Source organism: Austrofundulus limnaeus, unplaced genomic scaffold (genome assembly GCF_001266775.1).
Source record: "Austrofundulus limnaeus strain Quisiro unplaced genomic scaffold, Austrofundulus_limnaeus-1.0 Scaffold6, whole genome shotgun sequence".
Lineage (NCBI taxonomy): Eukaryota > Metazoa > Chordata > Actinopteri > Cyprinodontiformes > Rivulidae > Austrofundulus > Austrofundulus limnaeus.
In genome coordinates, this window is record NW_013952408.1 from 4,006,765 (window position 1) to 4,008,330 (window position 1,566).

Here is a 1,566-nt window from a genome sequence, read left to right on the forward strand (position 1 = left end):
AACAAACGTTTGTTTAAAATATTAAAGTATTTTATGATGAGGGTTCAAATGTCGGCGCCGACGGTCGAAGGACGTCGAGTCGCCGTCATGTTTTCTGGAAGTTCTGTTTGTTTCCCGCCGTGTTTTGGGGAATCTCAGGTTTGAGTAAAGCCGTCCGGCTGGAAACAAACGCCCACAGAAAACACTGATATTATTTTATTAAACCACGGTGTTCAGAGGGCGCAGCCTTTTCCACACTGAGACTATTTAATAAACAAGTTTGTTTGACATCCAGAGTCCAGCCGGTGGCCACTTTTGGGCCCTGGCCGGCTGTTTCTGGTTGCAGGCTGTCGGGGGCCCGCGGTGGGGGTGGGTGGGTGCACAAGCTGCCCTTTGTGGCCTCAGCTGAAGGCCTCATTGATGGAGGAGCTGGCTGCGGCCCTCAGCCTCCAGACCTTAATCCAGCTCCAGGACAGGAAGCAGCGCACAGCTCTGAGTCAACACCAAATACTATCATCAAATGTGCGTTTCAGAGTTTTACTTGGTCACACATCTGACACACGGATGTTTCTTTTAATATGTTATCACATGCATCACGAGGGCGCCATAAATTAGGAATGTTTCTAAAATAATGACCAATCAGAGCAAAGATGAAGGCCGTTACTGAAGGAGCGCGGTGGATGTAAACATGTTTTGATTGTGGTCGTGCTGGAATTCAGGTAGCTGAGGACCGGGATGAGTAAATCACTTGGTGTCTAAATGGGTGGGCTTCTGCATCAAGGGGTTTGTTTTTTGTTTTTCCAGTCAGGATGACGATCAAATTTTCCCTCTGGATTTCTCTAAAGAAAAGTGACGTTCAGTTAGCAGACAGGTGAGCGCAACCGCAATCAGAAAGCCGTTAGGGTCGTTTTTAGACTCTTCAGTTTTGGGGAGTTTTTTTCTTTTTTCTTTCGAAAGCCGGGCCCTGAAAGGCGCAGCTCAGAGAAACAAGGTCTGCTGCAGGAGTGTGAAAAGTCTCAAAGCTGAGAGGAGAGGAATGTCAGACAAGGTTGGTTTGGGAGAAGAAGAAAAGAGCTGAGAAACACCTGAGGTCCAAACAGACAAACGTCTACAGACACGTTGTTCTGAGCAGCGAGACAAGAACCAGACTGTAGCTCTTCCATAGAACCCCCCAAACAGCCACAGGTCAAACGCTCTCATCCACCTTCACCTTTCAGACGATAGACAGAGAGCCCTTTTGTTCAGACAGTTTTTATTTGTTTTACAGAGATGGTGTTAAACCCCTCCTTAACCAGCAGGGACCACCAGGACACCATGTCTGGAGACCCACCTGTTGAGGGTACCACCAGAACCCCGGTCCTGGGCTTCACGGATCACCCCGTCACCGAGGACTACGAGGACGCCACCCTCTCCCAGACCCTGGAGGTGGACGAAGGTGAAACTGGTTTGTTTGGTGGCGAGAGTTTTGAGGCTTGAGCAGCTGTTTGTTAATGAGATCCTAAAAGTGACTGTTTCTCTTTGTGTGTGTGTGTGTGTGTGTGTGTGTGTGTGTGTGTGTGTGTGTGTGTGTGTGTGTGTGTGTGTGTG

General features: G+C 48.7%; 1 protein-coding gene across 1 annotated transcript in view; it reads left to right on the plus strand.

Moving 5' to 3' along the window:
• snorc (secondary ossification center associated regulator of chondrocyte maturation) overlaps positions 1 to 1,566 on the plus strand; it is a 7,116-nt gene that overhangs the window by 3,036 nt on the left and 2,514 nt on the right. Inside the window, exon 2 of the mRNA XM_014031064.1 lies at positions 1,247 to 1,414. Within this exon, the coding sequence (XP_013886518.1) occupies positions 1,247 to 1,414 (168 nt within the window). The remainder of the gene's footprint in view (positions 1 to 1,246; positions 1,415 to 1,566) is intronic.